The 25,126-nt window shown below is 36.4% G+C and overlaps 2 protein-coding genes and 1 long non-coding RNA gene across 3 annotated transcripts; 2 read left to right on the forward strand and 1 right to left on the reverse strand.

Moving 5' to 3' along the window:
• Positions 1 to 111: 111 nt before the first annotated feature.
• LOC131937403 (uncharacterized) lies at positions 112 to 4,087 on the forward strand. The gene is made up of 5 exons (XM_059294801.1): positions 112 to 128; positions 1,278 to 1,403; positions 1,641 to 1,883; positions 2,244 to 2,393; positions 3,848 to 4,087. Exons 2-5 carry the CDS (start codon positions 1,328 to 1,330, stop codon positions 4,009 to 4,011), a joined length of 633 nt encoding a protein of 210 aa, XP_059150784.1. The 5' UTR covers positions 112 to 128; positions 1,278 to 1,327; the 3' UTR covers positions 4,012 to 4,087.
• Positions 4,088 to 9,757: 5,670 nt separating this feature from the next.
• On the forward strand, positions 9,758 to 24,903 carry LOC131937393 (uncharacterized). The gene is made up of 7 exons (XM_059294790.1): positions 9,758 to 9,781; positions 10,393 to 10,465; positions 19,835 to 20,080; positions 20,316 to 20,474; positions 23,496 to 23,612; positions 23,709 to 23,720; positions 24,034 to 24,903. The coding sequence occupies exons 1-7, from the start codon at positions 9,779 to 9,781 to the stop codon at positions 24,093 to 24,095; spliced, it is 672 nt and encodes a 223-aa protein (XP_059150773.1). The 5' UTR covers positions 9,758 to 9,778; the 3' UTR covers positions 24,096 to 24,903.
• Positions 14,205 to 16,935, reverse strand: LOC131937395 (uncharacterized). Its single transcript, XR_009386219.1, has 3 exons — positions 16,664 to 16,935; positions 14,720 to 14,781; positions 14,205 to 14,278 (listed from the first exon to the last, which is right to left on the reverse strand). It is a non-coding gene; the product is annotated as an uncharacterized LOC131937395 (long non-coding RNA).
• Positions 24,904 to 25,126: the final 223 nt, after the last annotated feature.

Consider the following 25,126-nt stretch of genomic DNA (forward strand, 5'->3'; position numbering starts at 1 on the left):
TGTATTGTGTTTTGTAGAATGTGTGTGTAGATAGTGTGTCGTGTTGCTCTAGAGTTAAGGAGCTCTTAGACCAATGTTTAGTTTAGATAACGTTCTTTAGTTCGCCTGTCACATTCAGTGGCGCAGAGGTTAGATTACAAATGCTTTACGCCTTCCACAGCACAGTACCTAAACAATACAGCAGTTACACAATACATACATAATTATATTACATAGTGATTACACAAAACACTTATTACACTACATAGTGATTACACAAAATGCTAATATTTAACAACACACTAGCTACACACTACTCTTCACTACACTATACATTATGAAGTGAACTGATTACCTGTCAACTTCTTCCTGACAAAGCCACCTGATTAATTGAAGAAACATTTCTTCGAATAGAGCACAAAATATTTTTTAATGTAATTAAATAGGATATTGTTCATCAATCTAATATATAAAGTTCAATTCTGCATGTTTGTTAAAACAAACCGCGCATTCCAAATAAATATAAGAATTTAATAGACCCCCATCCTATTAATGTTTAACGTCTTAAGTGCTCGTCGTTTAAATCCATAATTTTAAAAATTAATATTGGAGGTGAAGTAAAACAATTTTTATTTTTCTTATAGTGATTATTATCGGCATGTCCATCAAACAAAATGTTTTAAAAAAAATGCATCAACTTTTACAAAAATTCTGATTGTGTCTGAAAATTATTTACATTTAGTTCTTTAACGCTTATTACGTCCCTTGATAAATTATAAAAACTTTATTACTTCCTTTTATAAAAATATTTACTTTTTTTTACTTTCTCGTATATACGAAGTATAGAGAAAGTCTTGTAACCGTGCAATTTTTTTTTTACAAATCTCGACGTTTTACACCTTACTGATACGGAAAAACATAATTTTGCAATCTTGTCCTTATGTCTGTGTGTCTGTGTGGCTGTGTGTCTGTCTGTCTGTGTGTAAGCACGATAACTTGAGTACCGTTACAGCTAGGTTGATGAAATTTCATACATAAGTATTTTAACAAAATCGTAGATCCGTATCAACTTTTGAGCGATTTCCGATAACCGGAAGTGGTACTTTTTCTACTTTGAATTATTCAAAAGCCTATAACTTGAGTACTATTTAGGATAGATAAATGAAATTTCACATGTAAGTAAAAGATCTAAATCTCTACCTTCTGTATATGTGTTGCATTTTTTTAAATTATGTTGTGGCTTCACAGCCTTTTTAATTATGTCTTATTATATCCCTCACCTCACTCACATGTTAAAGATTTCTTGGTCTACCGACTGACAAAGACCTGCCGTCTGCCACTACCAAACATGTCCTGGATCTCACGTCTGCTGCTTCTGCTCTCGTCTGCTACAGTTTGTTTGGCCGCAAGTTCTCCAGACTCTCGTAAGTTTTTTAATTTATTGTAATTTATGTTAATGACCTAATTGTTTGGCCTTTTGTTTTGTACTTTTTTATTTTATGGTAATTTACGTTACATGTCTAATTTTTTTGCAAAGATGAAATAATTTGAAATTCTTTTATACCTCCAGTGTTTCTGAACGACTACTGCGGTGAAACTGTAACTGTTAACGGCTCTGTTAAATTAAAACTTTAAATTAAAAAAAATGTTTTCATGTCCAGTGTACCTAAGCGACTACTGTGGTAAGAGCCTGACTGTCAAACGTTCGGTCATCCTGAAGTCCACAATATTCCAGGACAACAACTGCAGGGTGACGCTTGAACCCTCCACTGGTAACAACCTGGTGGCACACTTCAACACCTACAGGCAGACGTCCGGGGTTGCAGCTTTAGCCAACATCTTCAGCGGGGAGTGCTCGTCTGAGTACATTCAGTTGTACAATAGTTTTGGTGAGAAACTAATGGGTGAGTATTCTATACAAGGACATATAGAGCACACGCAGATAAACACACAGACACACGCAGAGACAAACACAGGCAGACACACACACATACACTTAAAGTGCCTCACCAACGCTCATGCTGATTGTGCTAAATATGTTGTAAACCAACATTTTGACTTTAGGGTGGAATATTTTACAATTAAAATAATTTACACGGTTCAGTCGAATGAACTACTTTCTCATTACTGTCTGTCTGGATAAAAAAATTCATTAAATACAAAACCAAAACTTGAATACAATGTGTATAACCAGCTTTCATTTCCACTATCTCGTACTTGTTATAATTTATACGTCTTGAACATTTATATTTTTTATTCCCCAGGAATACACGGCTACTGCAAGTCTGAGAGACCAACTGAACACTACGAACTGGGCCAGTCTGGGAGATTCGAGTACCACAGTGCTTCCCTGACGTACCTCAGCTTTGAACTGTTGGTCACCGAGACGTACAAAAAATCCACGTCAGACGAAGGTTGGTCCTGCTCATTTTATGGCCGTTTTGTTTCTTTAATGATTTAATGTGGTCTTTTCTACATGAGCTGCGTACAAGCTATAATTTACATCAGTTTCTCACTTGGGGGCCGCATTTTGTGACGGTGTGTGATGAGGGGGAGAAGGGGGGTTCAGATGGTGCGACGTCACACTTTTGTAAAAATAAAAAAAGCCATGTTAGAAAACTATTAGACGTTATTTCGGGTTTTAGAAAATTGTTATAATAAATTGTAATAGGAATTGATTGAAATACTCTATATAGACAGAGTTCTGACAAGATTTTGGAAAAATATCGATGTTTTAAGAAAACTTTAACTGCAATTTTGAGGGGGGTTAAAGGCTGAGGTGTGACATCATTTTAGGAGTGGGGTCTGGCTTTTTGTGACGACGTGTGACGGAAGGGAGGGGGGGGGGGCTGGTAAAAATCGTCAAAAAAAGCGTGACGTCATTTATTGAAGACCCCCTAAACACACCGATGCACTTACAGTTTACACACATGACATGATGTTGTAATTTGTTATACTTGAAAAAAAAAACCACCACTTTTATTACAAAACCCGAACAGGTCAGCAATGGGTATCATATGTTCGTATTTTGTGTTTATACACCAGAGGCGTAGCGAGGGGGGGGGGGCGAGGGGAACTTATATCCCCGGGCGCCGACCTTAGGGGGGGCGCCAAAATGGGTTGGAAAAATTGAAAGTTTGAGGAAGTGCAAATCGAAAGTTTGAGGGGGTGCAAATCAAAAGTTCGAGGGGGGGGGGGGTGCAAATCGAAAGTTTGAGGGGGGAGGGGTGCAAATCAAAAGTTCGAAGGGGGGAGTGCAAATCGAAAGTTTGTCCCCGGGCGCCGGGAAGGGTTGCTATGTCTCTGTTATACACACACACACACATACACACACACACACACATATATATATATATATATATATATATATATATATATATATATATATATTTATATATATATATATGGAGGGGGGCTAAACATTTTTTTGCGGGGTGGCCCTTTTTTTCTAGTTCCGCCACTGGTCACAGCCCGTCATTGTTTTGGTGACACGTCTTTTTCTTCGTTGTCTTTTGTCCAGACTGTCCAGCTGGTCAGTTGGTCTTGTTTGTCCCTCTGTGTAATGCCACATAGCACGACATAATAGCTGTTGTTTCATCTTGTCCAGAATGTCCAGCTGGTCAGTTTGTCTTGTTTGTCCCTCTGTGTAATGCCACATAGCACGACATGTCACCAGTTGTTTCATCTTGTCCAGAATGTCCAGCTGGTTAGTTGGTCATGTTTGTCCCTCTGTGTAATGCCTCATAGCACGACATAACACCTGTTGTTTCATCTTGTCCAGAATGTCCATCTGGTCAGTTTGTCCTGTTTGTCCCTCTGTGTAATGCCACATAGCACGACATAACACCTGTTGTTTTATCTTGTCTAGAATGTCCAGCTGGTCAGTTTGACTGTGAGTGGCTCAGGAACTGTGTGGACGATGCCCTCAAGTGTAACGGCTACAACAACTGCGGCTCTAATGATGACGAGACCGTTGGGTGTGGACCACCCTCGTCGTTATTGCTCTCAACACTGCTGCCCTTGATTCCATAGGTGTTGTGTTTGTTGAGGTCAATGTCTTGAGTCAGTGATGAGTTTAGAGTACTCACCATTAAACTTAATAACCTCCCAGATTTGTTACCTGGTTTTGTGTGCATGACTGTTAACCTGTGTGTCGCGAGTCTGCAAGTCGTCGACACAACTCTGGTCGGCACCTGACGCACGCTAGAGGAAGTAAAAGAGGTTTGGCATAGTGCAAACCACATTTTTTTTCAAATGCCGAAGTCATAAAATTACATAAGCTCTAAGTTTATCTGCCTATGGACCAGAAAGATGTTCAACGGAAAAGTGCGCAACGTAAAAATGCGTTAACAGTAAAAAGCGCAAACAGAAATTTGCGCACACAGAAAAAATGCGCAAATAGAAAAATAGTGCAAAGAGAAAAATGCGCACATAGAAAATGCGCGCACAGAAAAGTGCTCACAAAAAATGCCCAAACAGAAAAGTGCGTGCACAGAAAATGATATACAGATCTTTTGGTAATTAAGAGTGTGACAATGTGTGTATGTATGTGTGTGTGTTTATGCTGGCATGTTTAAGTTGGTCTGTGTATGTGTTTATACATGTAAATCACATAATAAACATTACTGTGGATTGTGTCTATAGCTTAACAAAAGTGCTACTACTATAATGCATAGCACTAATTAGACGTTGGCTTTAATTTAATAATTGGTGAGATATTAATGCTAATCTATGTGTAAATAGCTTTTCAGGACTCTGAGTGTTTAGCCAGTGTTAATCAGTCCTATACACACTGTGCCTAGTTTCATCCTCAGGTATCTGTAGGCATAATCCATTTTTTTAAGTATGTATTATAGCAAGAGATTGCATTATATGTTATAATAAATATAATGGATTTTAATCCAAAATATTGTATTAATTATTGTCTTTTCTTAAATTCTAATAAATCAGTGAGTTGTACAACATACAGGGTATTATATTTGAATGATAATTGAAACCTACTGTTATAGAGCGCTAGATTAACAAACGAACTAGGCTTGGCCCAAGCCCAGGGGTAAATATTTATAGTTTGACTTGAATCGGACTGAATGGTTACACATGATGTACGTGTAACAACCAAATCCCGAAAGTTAGTCATGTATTCAATAAGCTGGTAATTTCGCACATTGACCGATACGTGTGGCCAATGCCCAATATGCAGTGTAAATGTTACGGTCAAAGCCCGAAGTGCGGCCAAAGCACGCATTTGCCGGCCAATGTGCGCATTAGCTGGCTCTCTTGGCCAAAGTCCGAAGAGCTTAGCACTGAGAGCGTATTTCGTAGATTGGCCGGCCAATGCGCGCACTATCCGGCGTGTCTTGGCCAATGTTCTATCTAGACTAAGTTGTGATCGCGTTTTCAATATTCTGGGTGCGGTTTGTGCTTTGGCCGACTTCGGGCTTTGACCGTAACATTTATACTACTTTTTCCGGTCACTTCCTGACTTTTGCTATGATAGGGAAAAAAATTCACAAAGAAATTTGAAGTCAGGGAAAGATGTCACTTTATTTTTTTCTCAGGTCGCTCAGACACAGCCAGTCCACCCTGGTTAAAGATAATTAAAATTTAGACTTATTTCCCTTGTTTTAGAGCATTTGAAAACTTGTAATTACAAGTGAATTGTCTCTAAAGTTTGAAAATATTCCACGTGAACACCATCTGACCTTACTGATCAATATTTTACTACTCATATATCTCCACGTTTGTAATTGGTTAAGGTAATCTTTATTTAATTTTTGATAATTAATTTAATATCTAATTAGATCGAAAATCTGATATTCTTGCTTTGTCCTCAGAGATACACTTCCCTGCAAAGTTTGAAAATATCAGATCAAGTAAGAATCGAACATAAGTTGCACTAAAACATCTCAATGATTGGGTATTTGTGCCATACATGGTACGGCGTGGTCGGTTGGTAGAGCACATCACTGCTAACCCAAAAGGCTCGAGTTCTGATCCAGGACTCCTTAAGTCCACCCAGCTCAATTGGGTACATAATTCAAATTAGTGGCGGCTAGGCATTGTGTTGTGGATAACTTTCATATCATAAATATTTGCTGCATTTTAAATGTCATTCTAAAAAGTTTTGACACTTGATATATTTCGTTAGACCAGTCCCCCACCCCCACATCCCAGTCGTGTGATGACGTTGTCCCCTGGGTGGGGGTGGAGGCCACCATACGGCCAGAGTCCAAGATGACGACAGGCTATAATAAAAAACCAAGCCTTACCATTGGTGGATGCCTGCAGTGGGGAGTCTGGCCCGCGTTAGCTGGGAGACAGTTATCTCGGTGTCACGTTTTTCACTCGACCCCACTCTCCGCGCCCGTGGGTGTTGGGTGTACGACCCTGGACATTTGTTTAATTACTAAAACCATTGTGGTCTTGAAACAATAAGTAGCAAACAGTGTCAGCTCCTCTAGTTTATAGCTGCACCATTTATCAGAACCAATCGGACGGTCGCTACAACTTTTATTGCTAGATATACGACTGTTGTTACAACATATGTCGCTAGAACTTGGCCGACATCCCTGGGTATAGAGTCCTTGCAAACACGTGACCTAAATCACGTGATACCTACGCCCGCCGCCACAGTGGTGTACATCAGACGTAAACACAATCAGCTGTTCGCCAGCGCTGGACGTGTTCACCAGCGCTGGACGTGTTCACTATATGTAAAGAATCGCGCCGCGGGAAAGGAAAAATATGTTAAAAAACTTGAACTCTTAGGAATTGAAGATCCTTATACTGTTATTGACAGTTTCGTGGATAATATAAATATGTGGACAAAATTTCTAAATAAAAGTACTGTTAGTAATACCGTTTGCGTTTAGAGTTTAAGTAGACGAAGCTGATCAATTGCAGTAATATATTATAGGTTATCTACTGTAGCAAACGTGAGACCACTTAACTCCTACAAAACCCACACTACAACGGCTAATATAATCCGTGGGTAATAACCAATCTGGGTAGCATGTTATACAATTTAAGACCCTTATAATCCAGCAGGAAAGTAATCAGACACATTAATACTGACGTTCAACCCTCATGATGGCTGCCCCCACCTGTATCTAGCCCACAATAAAGCCAAAGAGGAGTCTGCCCTGCCCTCCCCTGAAAATGTCTCACCTCCGTGATACCCAGCCCCACAGAGATAGTATTTCTTATATAATTTTGACCCTCAGGGCCCAGCAGGGAGAACAAAGGGGAAAGTCCCACTGCTCTCCCCTCAACACTTCTCACCTCGATGTCATGTTATGTCATTTATAGCACACATGGCTTATCAGGGGAAAGCATTAAGGCATTAAGAATCTTAACTCTGGACAGCTACACACTAGTATACTAGCTACACACTAGGTGCCTACAGTAAACTACTAGACTGTAGGCCCTATGTAGACCTGCAATTGTATCAATTGTAGACTGGGTCCATTGTTATTATTCTAAACCATCTCACTTATAATGTTTCTAGCTTGATTTGTTTCTTTTATAAACAGTGGATTTAAAAAAAATTAGCCTAATCATTAACCAAATAATAATAATGTGGTTATTTGTTGTTGGCTGGTATGATCTAGATTGTACTACTAGGCTACAAAAACTTAGTAGACCAATTAGGGGCCTACTAGATATGAATTTGAATTTAATTAAACTCAGTCCAGTATCAGATACATATTGCTGTAAAAAGACAACAAAGTAGGTAGGCCTTAGTAATTTATTAAAGCCTTCTACTACAATAATATCAACTACATGCTTGTATAATGTTTTTACAATTTAATTTAAGTAGCAGATTCTAGATCTAAGTCTAGTCATACAATCTATTTCAATTTCAGAAAATTTCGTTTGCTAAAAAAATGATTAGATAATAGAGCGAGATTTTAGATCTTAGAGACAATTAAATGCTTTATTATGCCTATTATGACTACTTTTGATTTATTATGGGTGTATTTTGAATCGAATGTAGATCTAAAGTAATTAAATTTAAGTAAAGAAGTAGATTCTAGATTCTATGTCTACCCAGCGGAGCCAGGTATTAGGCCTACTATTAGATCTTATTATTCTTATTATTACTTTTGACTTTGTCTTTTACTATTAGTATTTGTGAAGGTCGAGCATATTTGTTTTATTAATAGTTATCTTTTATAATTAAAATGAAGTTTATTATTTTACTGTCCTTACCTGAAACAAAGTATCGAGAACTGCATTTGATCAGATTCGTCTACTTTAACTCTAAACGCAAACAGTATTACTAACAGTATTTTTATTTAGAAATTTTGTCCACATATTTATATTATCTACGAAACTGTCAATAACAGTATAAGGATCTTCAATTCCTAAGAGTTCAAGTTTTTTAACATATTTTTCCTTTCCCGCGGCGCGTTTCTTTACATATAGTGAACGCGTCCAGCGCTGGTGAACACGTCCAGCGCTGGCGAACAGCTGATTGTGTTTACGTCTGATGTACACCACTGTGGCGGCGGGCGTAGGTATCACGAACGGACGTGACGTCATATGAAAGGACTCTATAAAAGACCCTCAAGAAGAAAGTCTCACCCAATAAACTCACAGCGGACTACTTACAAGGTATGGGACTTGTGTGCTCGTTGTGTTTATGATGACGTGTGTGTGATACCCTACAACGTTGAAACCAGTCCGCTGGTTCTTTTAAAATTATTTTTGTGAAATGAGCTCATGTTTATAAGTAATTGCATATCGTAGGGTCACTCTAGCAATTTTTGAAATGAGTAAATTAAGTCAGTTTTATGCAGGTAACATCGACCTTTGAGACTAAACTAATCAAGTTTTTAAAAATGTGAAAGTTCTTAGACTCCAGGTCGCCAGATTCTATGTGATATCACGTGACTAGAACAATCCAGAGGTGCTGAACCCTTCAAAGAAAGTGTCACATTGGGATAATTCACTAGTAGGATAAATTACTGGTGGGATAATTCACTAGTATTATACATCCAGGTGGGATAATTCACGGCTTGAAAACCCAGTTCTAGTGATGGACTCTAGAAATATTCACTGACTGAATATGTAGATGGTGTTTGGACTTTCACTGACTGAATATGTAGATGATGTTTTGGACCTTTCACTGACTGAATATGTAGATGGTGTTTGGACTTTCACTGACTGAATATGTAGATGGTGTTTGGACTTTCACTGACTGAATATGTAGATGGTGTTTGGGCCTTTCTTACCCGGATACCTGAATGCCGAGATCGAGTTTCCGTGCAGTAGATTTACAGCTTGATTCCGCTGCTCAAGGCTCCTAAAGGTGGCGCTAAATTTACGACCGTGTGTTTTCGTGTTATGGAGTATGTATAGACAGCGACTAGATCAGTGGTTCTAAACTTTTGTTGAAGGTACCGAGCCCCACCACTTTCATAAAGAATTCACTGAACCCTTATAATAGTTCAACTATCCACATTGACAAGATCCGATCACTAATCTAATGAGTCGGGTGTGTCTAGACCTCCGCCGAACCCCTGAGATTGACTAACCGAACCCCTGGGGTTTTTTTACCCAGGTTAAGAACAACTGGTCTAGATAGCTTGTTGTCGGTATGTGTAGGTAGTTTCTAGATCAGATGCAAAGTAGAAGGGGGGTGTGGGCGAGGGAGGGGGAGGGGGGTGAGGAGGTGGCCACCCGGGACAAAAATAAAAGCTCATTTCAAGCAGTTTTATTGCCAGTAAAAGTTGAGAAAAAAAAACGACCACTAGGCTAAAAGACATATTTAACTGTTTTCTTCCTTGATTGTGTTATGGTAAAGTAAAATTGGGAGATAGTGTTTAAACCCCTGATGTCAGTTTGTGAACGCAGTGTTTAAACCATTGATGTCAGTTTGTGAACACAGTGTTTAAACCCCTGATGTCAGTTTGTGAACACAGTGTTTAAACCACTGATGATGTTTGTGAACACAGTGTTTAAACCCCTGATGTCAGGCTAGTTCTGAGACGTGGAGAGTTTGACAAACTAATGACAAAAACATCACAGGGTTGATGTAGAGAGGCCGTTGTTTGTACGCTGGCAGATGCCTAGAGTGTGCATGACAGATTACAGGGTTGATGTAGAGAGGCCGTTGTTTGTACGCTGGCAGATGCCTAGAGTTGGCATGACAGATTACAGGGTTGATGTAGAGAGGCCGTTGTTTGTACGCTGGCAGATGCCTAGAGTTGGCATGACAGATTACATTCCATTACAAATTTTTTTAATTGCGCTGCGTCATTGACTCTAAGTAGGATTTTAGAACTTACTTTAACTAGCTCCATCTTGATTGTACCTTATATGGTATACCATAGAATAGAAAAATATACTGCCCTGTACTATACTATATTCTAGTTACGTGACTATTTTGCTGCCCTCTCCTCTATACAGATGGCGCCAACAAGTTACCTGGTTCTGCTCATCAACGTGGCTCTCTGTCATGGCGGCTCCTTGCCCAAACTAGGTGCGTTTTTTTTTTAAACGAATTCATTTGAAGCTATGTAAGATAAGATATTCATTGTAACTATGTAACAGACTAATTTTAAAAAAAAACACCATAAATTTATACAATGTATCAAATTAATTTGAAACCATGTCGACTTTCTGCTGAAGAGAAAAATTTAAGAAACGACAGAAGGTAGTGTTGCATAGGCCATGAACTACATTGTTAACTGACTTTGTGCACATAGTCTGTAACAAATACAGAACGTTATACACCACTTCAATAGACCATCCCAATATAATGCGACCAGAGGAGTAGCGACCCTTCCCGGCGCCCGGGACAAACTTTCGATTGGCACCCCCCCCCCCTCGAACTTTTCATTTGCACCCCCCCCCCCCTCAAACTTTCGATTTGCACCCCCCCCCCTTGAACTTTTCATTTGCACCCCCCTCAAACTTTCAATTTGGCGCCCCCCCCCCCCTAAGTCGGCGCCCGGGGACATATGTCCCCCCCGCCCCCCCCCCCCCTCTCTACCCCTCTGAATGCGACCTACACCACAGAACCTTATACACCTCTTCAATAGACCATCCTAATATAATGTTTATTTTATAAACCGTTTCCGTCAGTCTTCAAACGGTCACCTCTATTGTTTGAATAAGACACGACTTTGTGTGACGGAAAACAATCGCCTGGTATCATGTTGAAAGAATGTGTTCTAAAGTGGGAGGATGATGAAAAAATGACATGAGGGGAACACAAGACAGTTCCCTGTCACAAGTAGCCAAGATAACTAAATGATGAGCCACCAATAATATCTGAGGGTTATTTAATAAATGCACTATCACGTGCAAGGCAGAAACTGTTATTTAACTCCATAAATAAACTGCAAATCAAAGTTTCGACAAAAAAGGATTTTTTTTTTATCGTCGATAAATAGATATAAAAAAAAAATTAAAAAAATAAAAATGAACCGGGAGTGATCTCCCCTAAACTTTCTCGAATATTCTTAAATAACACTACGGGGGATGGCAATTCGGGATATAGACATGATTTTAATCAATTTTTAATTACTTAAACTTTTAAAAATAGAATAGAATCTCGTAGAAAAAGAATAGCGCACCAGGTAAACGCCAAACAATATGTGTATAGTAGTGCGGAATATTTACTTTGTAAATTCATATGCGATTTTTGATAAATCGGAAATAGCCTAAATTACTACTTCCGAACAAAGGAAGTTACTCAAAGTTTGAAAGAAGGCAGCGAATTAGATATTTGACATTTCGATTATCAATACTTACATATGAATTTTCATCAATCTAGCTGTTACGGTACTCAAGTTATTGTGTTTACAGACATACATACATACATACTCACTTACACACACACACACGGACAGAATTGCAAAGTGCAGTTTTCCGACTCGATTACGCGTAAAACGTCGAAATTTTGATAAATCTGGATTTAGAACTTTTGCCCCATTAAAATAAGTCCCTCTACTCCGTATTTAATGAAGTACTGAGGTGTAAAACGGTGAAAATTGGCTAAATTTCATGTGATTTTTGTGCACGATTACAATACTTCCTTTATTGGGCTTGTAAGTTGTTAAAGTAGCTTACCAAGTTCTCGCTCCGGTAGTTGCCAGCTGGTGTTTTTTTTTTTTTTCAAACCAAATGTGAATATTTTTTTTTTTTTTTTTTTTTAAAGTTATGAAATCTACTTTCGTTTTTGGAATTAAAAAAACTCCGACAATAAGTTGTTTTAAGTAAATTAAGTTTAAAAAAACACACACACACAAATATATTATATTTTATATAGATCTAGATAGATCTAGAATACAACCTGTATAATAATAATACATCTATAATCTATATAAAATATGATATTATTTATAGGCCTAAAAGATTTCAATCGTAAATCTGAAATCAAGCCTAATTTAATTAATAAATATATATAGCCTAGATCTAGAGTCTAGATTTCTAGATCTAGAATTCTATATCTAGATCTAGATCTATGACTTAAAAAAAAAACCCTCTTGAAAATTCCGACTTAGACAGTAACATACGACATACAGGATGTATTTTTAATTTTAGTCTAGAGATCTCGATTCTAGATCTAGTTTCTTTTATTTTACAGTGTAGTTGAGTGGAATTAATTACTAAATTACTAAATAGGCTATTTACTTTAAGACAGGTAGACTAGAATATGTTCAATATCAATTTATATATAGAATCTAGATTATTCTAGATCTAGCGAAGTTTAGTGTAGTCTTGTTGTAGAACTTAAGAACTAAATCTAGAGTGTAGGCAACTGTAGTAATTTAGATCTAGAATCTAGTACTGTGTGACGTCATTTTAGGGGGTGGGGGTCTGGCTTTTTGTGACGATGTGTAGGGGAAGGGGGGGGGGAGGTAAAAATCGTCAAAAAATGCGTGACGTCATTTATAGATGACCCCCATGGAGAAGATCCACACAGAAACAGTTTAAGGAAATGGGCCTAACATTCAAACAGGTAGAGGTACCAACATGATTTTAGAGATTATGTAGATATACATATATATATATATATATAGGGGGAGGCGGGGTAGAGAGAGAGAGGGTTCATCTGTAAATTGCATCACACATTTTATGATGATTTTTACCTCCCCCTCATAAAGGAGGGCAGTAAAAAGAAGAATGTATGATAGCTAGGTAATCCTAATTTATATAATCAGATTATTGTGGTAAATAAAAGTCAACATATCTAGCCTAACAAAATGCCATGAATTTAAAATATATATTATGACTTAGAGAAAGTTTGGTGAAATGGAAATATCTGCAAATTTGATTTATTGATGATGTGTAACTTGTTTATATTATTCCTTTGGAGCTGATATTAATAAAAAGTTAATGAAATTATAGAGTTTTATCCAATTGATGTTTCTAAAGCCTTGCATGAACTTAATTTAAATATATTTAGCTGCCCAGGCAAAGAACCCAATGAATTTTCCAGAATTGGCTTGTCGTTTGACCGATGGTAACAAAGAGAATCACCCAGGATCTTCGCTGATAAGAAAATCTGAAGACATACCTTATTCTTCTATATCTAAATGTGATTTGTCTAATGAAAATATTTATTCAGTGACAATTGCTAAAGATATTTTACCATTATTTCAAACATCATCTTCTGAAATGTTGTTTTCTATCTCTAAACCTTCCACAATTTCTTCAAGTTTCAAGAGATATTTTAACATCATTGCCTACTTCCCACAGTTCTTATGTTCAAAATTTGCAATTTTCTGAGAAACAAAGTAATAATAAATTTGTACCCAGTGTTTTAGTTTCAGCTCCATTAAAATTTAATAAACCAATCAATTTAAAAATTAAATGTTTCTTATCCCATATGAAAGTAGTCTGTTTTATTTAAGAAAAATCACCTTTAAAAAAATTTAATGTTTGAATGTCAATAAATTGTTGACATGGACTGGTTTGCGGGTAAGCTTTTATACTTAGTGTACAATAAAGATTCAGTTTTGATGTCAATATAGTTGCTTCTGAAAGAATTAAACTATAAACAATAGCATTTATATTAATATCTCAATGGCAGTTCAGTATACTTTCATCATTGTTTTCAAATAACAAAACAGAACTACAGTTTTAAAATTGAAAAAGAAAATGAAAAGAATTTCATAAATGGATGGTTTTTTAATTACTTAAAACAGAAGATGCATCAATACAGCATTACAATGTATATGATTAATATTTCTTTTCATGGACAATCATAAATTTAAATTATTCATTAAAAGTTAAATTCAGCTTCCTTGTGTCTAAAAATCCACATCCATGCTGTTCCATTTACCTAGAAATTAAATAAATAATATTTTTAACAACTTTCTGTAATATGAAAAAATTAATCATTGATTAAAACAGACAGCCAATATAGCAGTTGAATTAAAATTCACATGTTTCTGTGACATTTGCATGTAAAATTAGAGTGTTCAGAGGTATATACCCAGCCACCTTTAATTTCCCTATCTTGAGCCAGGTACTCATGAGAGCTGGTACTCATGAGACTTAGGACATCATACCAGGACTAAAACCAGGGATCTGAACTCTTATCTTTTAGGATAGAAATGTGAAAGCTACTGTCTGACAGTCCCACTATCAAGCCATACATATTAATACTTACAGTATATAATCTTAGTAGCAACATATTCTTTAAGAATTAGAACACTGAATCGATTTCAAACTTGGGCTTAAGCTGAAAAATGGCTTATTATAAAAAAAAAATTCAGCTCACCTTTAGTTCAAGATCAGCACCAATAGCCACAGTAAAGTGTGAGAAAATTGCTTGCCAAGTACCTAGGGAATTTAAATATAATAAATTATTAAGTTTATCCATATATTATATTAAAATAATTATTTAACTAATATGAGATATTAATATATATATATATATATATATATATATATATATATATATATATATATATATATATATATATATATATATATATATATTTATAAAAGGTTTAATTTATTGTAAAGGTTCAGTTTTCTATCTACTTAGCTTGTCTTAAAAACTAAAATATCTGGTTTACAGTTAACCATATCTTAACTATTACAAAACTATTAGTTTCATTTTCATTACTTGTAACTAAAAATTGTAGTCAATAGATCTAAAACTTAATTCTATTAACAGCTAACTGTAACCATACTGACTCTGACCAATTTATTAATTTTTGTACCCTGTAATTCATTAATAATTAGGCTTATACTAAAAGGCCGAAAGTTATCAATTGTAGATTTTATAGTCCCTGGTCTAGACTAACAAGACTAGCCTACAAGTCTAATAGTACTAATACACATGATCTAGTTTATAAGTTTACTACTAGGCAACTTGCTAGAAGACTAGTACTTAACCAAACTTTAACTTGCTAAAAATAAAAGGGCCTAATACAATAGTAGATGGCCTAGTAATACTTTTTTTTTACTGTGCTACTTACACTGCTTTTGGTACTATTACTATAATACTATGACTAACTAACTACTAACTAAACTAGCTTGATGGAGATCTATCATCTTGCTCTTCTAGTAGTCTACACTACTTACTACTTAGAAAAGTAGTAGCACTACTGTAACAATTTCAAACTAAATTTAATCTATATATTACTAGATCTAGATCTACTCATTGCAACACTGTAGTCTGATAAGTCTGTAAGCCCTAAATGTATCTAGACCTAGATTCTAGTCTAATTTAGTTTCAGTCTAGTTATTAGTACCTACACTCTACAATAGTCTACAGTACTCTACACTATGCTACACTCTACTACTACTCTAATCACTCTACTGGCTACTGATCTAGATCTAGTAAATAGCTAGAGTAGATCTAGTCTAGATTCTAGATATAAAAAAATTGATTTAAAATTAAAAACAGGTTAGCCTTACTAGGCATTACTAGCTCTTACTAAACTTAACTCAATAACTAGGGTAGGTTTTACCTAAACTAGATCTAATCTAGATCTAGAATCTATCTAGATCTACTACATTCTCTAGATCTAGATTTTAGATCTAGGGCCTACCATACTACCATCTGCAACTAGAATCTAGATCTAGATCTATTCTACTATCTCTATCTAGATCTAGTAATACTATCTATCTAGCCAACTACAAGCTACTTCTAATAACTAATCTAATAGCCTACTAATAGGCCTACTTCTAAAATATTAAACAGTAATCACTGAGTAATCAGTACTAGAGTCTAGTTCAGTAATCTAGCTAGATCTAGATCTAGGTCTATTAACATTAACTCATTAACATTGTTGTCTAAGTTCTAGATATCTAGATCTAATATCTAGATCTAGAATCTAGATTCGATTAATAAGTAAGTCGTAGGCTGAGTGAGACTGGAAGTCATCCTCATTTTCCTGTTGTTTTAGTTACCGTCATCCTTTTCTTAATATTTTTAATATTTTATCTAGATCACTAAAATACTAGATCTAGAATCTAGTTCTAATATATTCTAATTCATGAACTTATACTCTTAGAACTAGATTAAAGCAATGTAGATCTTAGTTGGTAGATTCTAGAATCTAGATCTAGATCTAGGTCTAGGTCTGGGAATCTTAAGTCTAGATCTAGATCTAGATCTAGATCTAGTAGCAAAGACTGAGTTGAGTCAGAGTAATGTCCCCCCTAGCCTTGGACAAACTATCAACAAAAGAAATAAAATCAATATACTTACCGCCACAAAACTTTTATATTCAAAAATGCATACACATGTGTTTGTTCCCATTCATATGAACAAAACAGCGTTGAAAGTTTTTACAGTTATTGCATTTCTGGAACGTTTGATGATTTTGAAATCTTGAAGCGGGACCTACTAACAAATAGCCGCCATGTTTTTTGTTATCAATGGGAAACCCCGTTCACAACAATTGATTTAGTTCGAAAACTTTTATCTCTCCCTGGCTAACCAGACACGAATTAACGCGAGAAAGAACGATAAACTTACAAGTTCTATACTCTGTGTACGAAAAAGTAAAAAAGAAATATACTAGCTAGATGTAGATCTAAACTGAATCGCACTTCTAATGAACGCGTTGATTGTAAATTTCAAACCTAATATAGCTCTTGTTTTTGTTTTTTTTTTATCATATTTTACAGTCATAAGTTTTTAAAATAATTTATTCTCGTATATTCTATCAGATTATTTGAAATTAGATTAACTGCTGTTTCCATAGGAACTAGGAGTGGGTAAACATTTTTACGAGTTTTCTATTCCGTCCGCACTTTATATATGAATAAATCTTAGATCTAATCTACATGCATCAGCTGTTCGGCAACGATTTGTTGCCGCTTTGCCCTAATGTAAAACACGCTCGTCATTTTCTTGACTTTTTTCTTGCGGGGCACGCGTCTACTAAACCACACACCTTGTAGAATGCCCGGCCTGGGAACTACGTGGTATTTTGTACTTAGACGCTGGCGTATGACCTGTGCCTTTCAGGGTTACTTACAGACATTTCGCTCAGTAGAAATGTTTTTATGAGCAACTCCGAGTCCTCTGGCAGACGACCCGTGGCTTAGCTAGACAAATTATTTCAATTTTCTTGGCGATTGGTATTGAGAATCTAGTGAAATGTTATCTGCCACTAAGGACTTGATACTTTTCTCTCTATGGAACTTGGAACTTTGTTTTCCTAAGAGCTCGATTAGTTTGGGTTGTACATTGCTTTAGGGTATGTGTATATCCGTACCTATTTTAGCTTACCCAGTGTTGACTAGTATATTTACTGTGTTGGTCTCCCCTGGTGCGTCGGAAACTTCCCTGTTCAGCTTATGGAAAGTTTTCCGAGAGCTCGGAACATTTTACTGTGGTGTGTAGGCTTGGTAATCGAATTCTCACATTTTCACGGAGTCTTGTTTACATCTGAAGAAAATTAGTCCCTTTCAATAAAAAAAAAGGAATTTCTCCAGGTCCTTTTCAGGGCCACCAATTATTTCACCTCGAAACGGTTTGGTTCTTTGTGGGTTTTTTTTTTTGCATCTTATCCTAAAATAGACGCTACAAAAGCTAAATTTGCTATTTTTTATAATTCAATAAATAAACAAAATTAACTTTGTAACACAGAATGTTTTTACACTTATTTTTATTCCTAAATAAAATTCAAATCAGAACAAAAAGGTAAAAGGATTTCAGAGTAACTTTTCTTCAGAAAGTTAATTAAAAGTCTAGTGACAATTTAAGCGCAATTTCCTTAATTAATTTTTTGTGACCGAACGAAAGGATATTTTTGAAAACTTTCTTCGGCAATATTGTTCTAAATTATGGCAGGAATCGATTGGTAAATGTTTCAAGTCGCTAAGTGGTCTGGTTGACGAGATATGGGCCAAAAACAGCATTTTTTTCGAGGTTTTTTGGCTTTTCCGGTAAAATCCAGGAAGGAATTCCGGGAATTTTTTTGGCCCACAATCATCCTCGGAACTTGCTTAACATATTTGCTTTGGAACTAGTCCTCGATATTGCTTCGTTGAGGAGGAGATACGACTTAAAGCTGCGAACACACATCCAGAAATGACGAGTTAATAATCGCAATTGTCGGTATAGAAATTGCGCTAAAAAAACGTATTTTCCTCCTATTTAAAAAATATGTTTAAGATAGTGTAGGGTGATCAACTTACAATTGAAAAATAAATATCAAATCCTTTAAAATGTTTTTTTTTTGTACACGATTATAATACTTCCTCTATACTCTGTATACGAGAAAGTTATAAACTGAGAGTGATCTCCCCTAAACTGTCTCGAATATTCTTATATAACACTACGGGGGATGGCAACTCGGGTCGATATAAACATGATTTTTAATCCAGTGTTAATTATTTTAAAAATTTAAAATAGAATAGAATCTCGTAGAAAAAAAGAATTGGGCACCAAGTGAATGACTAACAATATAATAGTGCGGACTATTATTAGTATTTAGTAAATTCATATGCGGTTTTTGAGAAATCGGAAATAGCGTAATTACTACTTCCGATCAACGGAAATTAATCAAAATTTGAAAGAAGGCACAGATTTATATCTTTGAATATTCGTTTATCTATCTAAAACAGTACTAAAGTTATAGGCTTTTGAAAAACCTAATTGTATAATAGGTCACATTTCCGGTTACCGGAAATATCTGAAAAGTTGATACAAAACTACAAATTTGATATAATACTTTTATATGAAATCTCATCAATCTAGCTGTTATGGTACTCAAGCTATCGTGTTTACAGACATAATTACACACACACACACACACACACACAAAGTCCAGTTTTTCCGACTCGACTACGCGTAAAAGGCCGAATTTTTGATAAATCTGGATTAAGAATTTTTACCCGATTAAAATAAATCCCCTATAATCCGTATATGAGGTGTAAAACGGTGAAAACTTTCAACATTTCATATAATTTTTGTGCACGATTACAATACTTCCTTTATACTCTATATACGAGAAAGTAAAAATCTGTAAGAATTGAAAACAATGTCGAAAGCCACCAATGAAAACAAATACAGTAAAAGTAGACATAGCCAACCAACGTTTATGGTCGATGTTAAAAGTAAACAGAAAAGTAGTCTCAGAGGAAAATATTCTTTTCAAGTCCTACAGCTTACATTTGCAAATAGTTATATAACAAATATTTTTTTTTATTTCTGGACTTTTAAAACTTTAGTTTTAATATTTTGTAAAATTGAAAAAAAAGAATTGTTCACACACCAAAATACTCTACATATTTCTTCCATAAATAAAATGTCTGATAGAAAGGCTTAGTTGCATTTCGCAAACCCGAGCATCTATTTTCGTGTTTCTATCTGTCAGTGTCTCTAAAGATCGCCACAAAATTCCCTTATCCATTGTTCTGTCCCCAGTTTACACCGGCGATCACTGCTCTAAAACCTACCTTGTACAGGACGCTGTCGTATTCAAAAACTCGTTTTTTGCTGACACCAACTGCACCATCACCATCAAGCCGAAGAGAGGCAACATAACTGTGGCAAGTTTCTACACATACAAGCAAAGCAACGCTGGCACTGTTATAGCCAGCATCATACAAAACGGTCGCTGTCAGGAGTATCTCAAGTTGACCAATACGGATGAGAATGATCAACTGCTGGGTGAGTCTCTCTGTCTCACCATTCTTGTTGAAACGTAACTTTATTTTCGACAAGCGTGCCCGGCGCTCGTTGCCGCGATCTAGTCCTACGGGGTCGGGCGTGTTGCGCCATCGTGTCACGTTGGTCAGGTATATGTGACGTCATTTCCGGACTAGCTCAAACGATGCACGATATCGTCATGTAATAGAAGCCCCAGTTCCAGAATATTTTATTTAAATGTCTTTGTATTCCGCAGGTTCCAATGGCTATTGTGCCACGGAAAAACCCACGAAACAATACAAGCTGGGGTCGACGGGAGTGTTCCAGTACCACAGAGATTCCAGTTGGTCGGCTCGCTACTTAAGCTATGATCTACTGGTCTCGGAAGTTTTTCTAAAACAAAACTCCGCTGACAGTGAGTACTTACACGGGTGGTTAGAATAGTTCCAGTAGACAACGTGAGCACATGTGCCCTAAGTCACTCTATCAAAGTTTAAATGTGTAGGCCCGTACAGGTGTGTTAAATGAAGAAAATAATGTTTGACTCCTTTAGGAAACAACATAATCATTTCAATTTATTTACAGTTTAATAATTATCATTAGTGAAGACAAATTAAATCCAATTATGTAATTAACTTCCAGTAACATGAAATACCAGAGACGTCACAGGGGTGGGGCGGACCGCAGCAGGGGACATTGTTTAGTGGGGGGGGGGGGGGGGGACAACAACAAGGCAAATAACTACAAAATATATAGAAGAATAAACCGGGAGTGATCTCCCCTAAACTTTCTCGAATATTTTTATATAAAATAACAGAGGAAGGGAACTCGGGCTATAGACATGATTTTTAATCCATTTTAAATACTTAAAGTTTTAAAAATAGAATAAAATCTCGTAGACAAATTAATTGCACACCAAGTGAACGCGAAATAAAAAAGCGCATAATAGTGCGCAATATTATTAGTACTTTTAAAATTTACATTAGTTTTTTGAGAAATCGGGAGTAGCGTAAATTACTACTTCCGGTCAACGGAAATTACTCAAAATTTAACAGAAGGTAGAGAATTAGATCTTTTACTTACATGTGAAATTTCATTTATCTATCTGAAATAGTACTCAAGTTATAGGCTTTTGAAAAATTCAAAGTAGAAAAAGTACCACTTCCGATTATCGGAAATCGCTCAAAAGTTGATACGGATCTACGATTTTGATAAAATACTTATATATGAAATTTCATCAACCTAGCAGTAACGGTACTCAAGTTATTGTGTTTACACACGGACACACAGTCACACACACACACACACACACAGACATACGGACAAGATTGCAAAATTATGTTTTTCCGTATCAGTGAGGTGTAAAACGTCGAGATTTGTAAAAATCTCGATTTTTTTTTTTGCACGATTACAATACTTTCTCTATACTACGTATATACGAGAAAGTAAAAAAATGCTCTTTCGAGGTCAATTAATGACTAAAATTAGAGTAAAATATGCATGTCAGCACAAAGTGACAAAACCCGATCGGGTGTTTGGGGATCGATACAAACACCATACAGAACAACATTAAAACTTTTGATTACAAGCTTTAATATAATAATGGACTAAAAGGAGAAAATAAAGGATTTTCTTGAAATATAAAATAATGCACTATGTAATTCAAGTATAACACCTTGTAATTATATATGAAATGTAGTCTAACTAGATAGTACTAAATATAGTATCATTTCCGGTTACCGATAATCGTAGAAAAGTGTGGGATAAAAACACGCACATACAATTTTCTAATTATATGTAAAATCTTGACCACCTTAAACACTACTCAAATTATTGGCTGTTGGAAGTAAAGTAAGTACCGGAAATCCCTCAAAAAAGTATACAGAACTACAAATCTGATATAATACTTATATATGAAATGTGGGCTACATAACTGAAACGGTACCTAAGTTGTCGTGTTCACAAACAGACAGACACACAAACATACAGAAAACATTGCAAAAATAGGTTTTCCAACTCAGGGAGGGGTAAAACAATACAATACTTCTATAAATTTAGTATACGAGAAAGTAGAAATATTTCTATGGCACGATTGCGCTGGAAATAGCATCCTCCTTTCTGTTATATAATAATATACGAAAAAGCTCATGAGAGATCACTCTCACATTATTTTTTAAAAGGATAGATTCAAGTTTTAAAAGAGGATTGCGAACCAAAATGAACGCAAGCAATGTGTTAATAATAAAGCGGAATAATACAAACATACATATATATATATATATATATATATATATATATATATATATATATATATATATATATATATATATATATATATATATATATATATATATATATATATATTGGGGAGGAGGGGAGTTAGACACCCGGCCTAGAGGCGCCACTGTGATATACCTATTAGTCTGACAAATGCCATAACACTATGAAAACACCTAAATGGGTGTGCAAGATTCTTTTAAAATTTTAAATATCCGTTTCTTTTTGAAACGCCCTCAAATAGCTGCCCATGAATAACCACTTTTCTAAGGAGAATTGGTTCAGATAGTGCCTCGTAATACTAGTTCATTTAAACAAGCCGTTGAAAGTATCTTATCTATTTGATGTTTTTAACCATTTTGCTGATTGTATTTTTAACAGTCCCATAAATGTTTGATGTCTAGACTGTACGGCTAATGTTTGATCTGATGTCTAGACTGTACGGCTAATGTTTGATCTGATGTCTAGACTGTACGGCTAATGTTTGATTTGATGTCTAGACTGTACGGTTAATGTTTGATGTCTAGACTGTACGGCTAATGTTTGATCTGATGTCTAGACTGTACGGCTAATGTTTGATGTCTAGACTGTACGGCTAATGTTTGATCTGATGTCTAGACTGTACGGCTAATGTTTGATCTGATGTCTAGACTGTACGGCTAATGTTTGATCTGACGTCTAGACTGTACGGCTAATGTTTGATCTGACGTCTAGACTGTACGGCTAATGTTTGATCTGACGTCTAGACTGTACGGCTAATGTTTGATGTCTAGACTGTACGGCTAATGTTTGATCTGACGTCTAGACTGTACGGCTAATGTTTGATCTGACGTCTAGACTGTACGGCTAATGTTTGATGTCTAGACTATCAGGCTAATGTTTGATCTGATGTCTAGACTGTACGGCTAATGTTTGATCTGACGTCTAGACTGTACGGCTAATGTTTGATGTCTAGACTGTACGGCTAATGTTTGATCTGATGTCTAGACTGTACGGCTAATGTTTGATGTCTAGACTGTACGGCTAATGTTTGATGTCTAGACTGTACGGCTAATGTTTGATCTGATGTCTAGACTGTACGGCTAATGTTTGATGTCTAGACTGTACGGCTAATGTTTGATGTCTAGACTGTACTGCTAATGTTTGATTTGATGTCTAGACTGTACGGCTGGAACTTTCGACTGTCAGTCCCAGAAATATTGTGTCAGTGACGAGGTCAAGTGTAACATCTATGACGACTGTGGCAATAGGGAGGATGAAACGGTGGGCTGTACAGGTAGTTTCATAGGTAAGTGTTGGGCTGTACAGGTAGCTTCATAGGTAAGTGTTGGGTTGTACAGGTAGCTTCATAGGTAAGTGTTGGGTTGTACAGGTAGCTTCATAGGTAAGTGCGGGGCTGTACAGGTAGCTTCATAGGTAAGTGTTGGGCTGTACAGGTAGCTTCATAGGTAAGTGTTGGGCTGTACAGGTAGCTTCATAGGTAAGTGTTGGGTTGTACTACTGTATCTGACATAATAGAGTGGCTTTAACTTTAACTCAAGCACCATTAAACATACTTTTCAACGATTCATTAAAATTACGACGGTAAACATTGCACGAAATTGGAAGGCGTGTTTTGTTGATGAACTAAACTTATACTTTGTTTGGTGAAACAACCGACTGACCTGCTGTTGACCTGTCCGTTTGATCTATTGCAGGCTACAGCCCTGTACTGATGCTGTTCCTGGCTGTTCGCTGCCTGCGGTCTGTTACGTTGTAACCCAATCATCGAACAGCTGACTTGATGTTTACTTCTCGCTTTATGTAATCAATAATCAATAACCAACGATAAAGGTATCAATGTTTAGTGCGAATGGTGGATAATTTCTTTCAAATCTAGATGAAAACTGGCCAGATCAAGTGTGGCTCCCCTGACGGACTAAATGGTCAGTCAGTCAGATGTGATCCTTTCTCAGCATGTGGAGCAACAGGATTGGACGGGTGATGGACAGGTGACCGCTAGATTGCCAACCTGCTACAGACAGTGGACACTTTTGTTAGTGGTCAACTGGTTGTCAGTTGGTGGTCAACTGGTTGTCAGTTGGTGGTCAGCTGACTGGCAATGTTCCACTAGCTGTCAGTCAGTGGTCAACTAGCTGTCAGTCAGTGGTCAACTAGCTGTCAGTCAGTGGTCAACTAGCTGTCAATCAGTGGTCAACTAGCTGGCAGTCAGTGGTCAACTAGCTGTCAGTCAGTGGTCAACTAGCTGGCAGTCAGTGGTCAACTAGCTGTCAGTCAGTGGTCAACTAGCTGTCAGTCAGTGGTCATGTAGGAGATGACGTGAGATAGGGCTTGATGTCATGTAGAACATGTGACGATGACAGCACTGATGGGTTCACGTCTAGTTTCAACTTGTAATCACACCCTGAGAGAGAAGGTTCCAGAAAGTTGCCTTACAATGTTCTGTTTGATTCGACTGATATTCACTTCTGTACAATGTTCTGTTTGATTCGACTGGTAATTCACTTCTGTACAATGAAAACTATTTTTTAGCCTTTCTATTTCAGCAAATAAAATAAGTTACAACCGTTTTGTCTTTTTCTTCCTGTGTAAATCTGCTAGAGCTACCGGCTACTTTTGTTGTATTGCTAGCTGTTTTACAGGCTACCTTAGAATATCGCTAGTCAGTACATCAGGCTACCTATTCCTTGTTGTAATTAAAATGTTCATGTTTGAACAAACCAGCTATAGCAAGCAATCAAAAAGACAGCACGATGATCAGCCTTCAACTGATAGAAAAACGTCGAGGCC

Source organism: Physella acuta, unplaced genomic scaffold (genome assembly GCF_028476545.2).
Source record: "Physella acuta isolate Inbredline_101_S28 unplaced genomic scaffold, ASM2847654v3 ptg000209l, whole genome shotgun sequence".
Lineage (NCBI taxonomy): Eukaryota > Metazoa > Mollusca > Gastropoda > Physidae > Physella > Physella acuta.